This window comes from Penaeus chinensis, chromosome 26 (genome assembly GCF_019202785.1).
Source record: "Penaeus chinensis breed Huanghai No. 1 chromosome 26, ASM1920278v2, whole genome shotgun sequence".
NCBI lineage: Eukaryota > Metazoa > Arthropoda > Malacostraca > Decapoda > Penaeidae > Penaeus > Penaeus chinensis.
Genome location: NC_061844.1, coordinates 12,238,514 through 12,241,013, shown reverse-complemented (window position 1 = coordinate 12,241,013; position 2,500 = coordinate 12,238,514). Strand labels below are relative to the sequence as shown.

Genomic DNA, 2,500 nt, shown 5'->3' with positions numbered 1-2,500 from the left:
TGTATGTTTTTTGTATATAATTTTTGTTGTATGATATATATATGTGTGTGTGTGCGTGTGTGTGTGCGTGTGCGTGTGTGTGTGCGTGTGCGTGTGCGTGTGCGTGTGCGTGTGCGTGTGCGTGTGTGTGTGTGTGTGTGTGTGTGTGCATGCACATGTAAAATTGAGTGTATGTGTGTATTTATATTTGTGTATGTATTCAAGTTAGTAAGTGTGTTTTGTGTGTGTGAGTGAGTGAGGCAGTGAGAGTGAGAGAGAATGAGGCAGTGAGAGTGAGGGAGAGGGAGCGGGAGAGTTAGTGGGAGAGAGGGAGAGGAAGAGAAAGAGGAAAATTGAGTGAGATGTATTTGTGAGTGTGTGAGTGCGTGGGTGTGCATGCCTCTGTTCGTGTTTGTATTAGTGAGTGAGTGAAAAGGAAGAATGAAAAAGAGAGAACATAAATAGAGGCCTATATAGATATATGTATATGTATATGTATTAATGCTGGAAAAGACATAAAAAAAAAAAAAAAACCCAGATGTGAACAATATATGATTTTTTTTATTTTCTGTAAGAAGCAGAATAACATTTGGAAAAAAAGAGGGAAAAAAATGCAAAGAAAACACTTGAGTGCATGAAAGCAAATTGCCTAGAGTAACACACGCCATGCAAGGCTAGAGGAGCATGTGGTACATATGGTGCATGAATTAAACAATGGGAGACATAACAGGCTGTTGAGGAAACAGAAGCAGACACGTGCTTCATCCTGCTACATCCCTTTTGGTATCAAAGATAAACCAAAGAAACTTTTTTTTTTATAATCAATTTTGTGTTTCATGTTTCTGTCTTCATTTCATTTGTGTCCCCTTTCAGTTTTCCATATCTTTTTCTTAAAAATTGAATTTAAAACCTTCATATTTAAACCTTCATATTATCTATGAACATTTATGAATGTATGTTTATGTGTATGTACATGTATGTGAATGCATTTATGTGTTACTGCCCAAAGATGTACGGTTATACAAAAGAGAAATAATATGGTTAATAAAAAAAAAAGTTACGATATTACTACTTTTATAAAATTTCAAATTTTCTTTTTGCTCTTGTAATTAATTCTTGTAATTGGTATTGTGCATTTGCATTGGAAGCAAACTAATTGTACAAGTTTATTGGGCCTTTAAGTAACATAAAATTCTGAGTTAGATTATAATGTAGAAAAATAAAATGATAATCTGCGTGATAAATTGTGAAGTATATAAGATTACCACAGTCACAGCCCTAGGTGACTATATGCAGATATGCCTGGGATGAACATACATTCTCTCACATATCCATGCACTCACCAACTGGTCATTACCAAGCTGGAGTTATCATACATGCATTTTTATATACCTCCTTCCCTCATTTTCTCCCTACCATTCCTCCCCCTCAGTCTCTTTTCCTCTCTAACAGTCTCTTTACCCCTAGTTCTTACCTGTGCATTTGACTCATGTTCCTCTCTCCCTCTCACCATGGCAGTGGAAGCCGGTCGAGCAAGACCTTCAAGCCCAAGAAGCACATCCCAGAGGGCACTCACCAGTATGACCTAATGAAACATGCGGCGGCCACGCTGGGCTCTGGCAACCTACGTGCAGCCGTGATGCTGCCCGAAGGGGAAGACCTCAATGAATGGGTGGCTGTCAACAGTAAGTCCCTGCCTAGTGGTGTAGTATGTCTGTTGTTATAAATATATTTCTGCTGTGTAGTTTTTGTCATTCTTCATTTCCTAATTTTCTATGTTTTTATTCTATTTTTCCCAGTATTTGAGGTTTTTATTATTATTTTTGTTTTTTTTGTTTTAGAGTTTTATAAATATTTTTGTGAGTATGGTTTGAGCTATTGTGTGTAATTTTGTATTTGGGAAAATATTTTTTCTGGTTGCAATTGTATGAGAAGTCATTTTGTATGCCTTTAATGTTTGCTGTCTTTTCTTTATTGTTATCAAGACTCCTATTATTCTTGCAAAAAAATTACATTTGTATGGTTGTATTATTGACTTTAGTGATGATTAAAGGAATGTATGGGAGAGTCACTCTATGTATTGTAGCATTCTTAGTCCATATATTCTTTCTTTTATCCCCTCATGATTATCACTGATTTTACTTAATCCATTTCAGCCGTTGACTTCTTCAATCAGATCAACATGCTGTACGGAACTATAACGGAGATGTGTACTGAGGAGTCATGTCCAGTCATGTCTGCAGGGCCGAAGTATGAATACCATTGGGCAGACGGTCAGACTGTTAAGAAGCCCATCAAGTGTTCAGCCCCCAAATACATAGATTACCTCATGACATGGGTACAAGACCAGCTAGACGATGAAGCTCTTTTCCCCTCAAAGATAGGTAAGGCTTTATGAGTCGAGGTTCAATTCCACGTTTGTGCTTGCCCTTTGGATCTGACAATTTTTTGCTGTGTAGAATTGGAGAGGATAAATCTGTTTTTGAAAACTGTCAACATATGAGTCATCTGTTGGTAGATT

At 37.1% G+C, this 2,500-nt stretch overlaps 1 protein-coding gene across 3 annotated transcripts in view; it reads left to right on the top strand.

The window, feature by feature from the left end:
- Positions 1-2,500, top strand: part of LOC125038943 (MOB kinase activator-like 1) — a 25,532-nt gene that overhangs the window by 17,582 nt on the left and 5,450 nt on the right. For all 3 annotated transcript variants that reach the window (XM_047632634.1, XM_047632633.1, XM_047632632.1), the window contains 2 exons: positions 1,498-1,664; positions 2,136-2,363. In XM_047632634.1, coding sequence (XP_047488590.1) covers positions 1,498-1,664; positions 2,136-2,363 — 395 coding nt within the window. The remainder of the gene's footprint in view (positions 1-1,497; positions 1,665-2,135; positions 2,364-2,500) is intronic.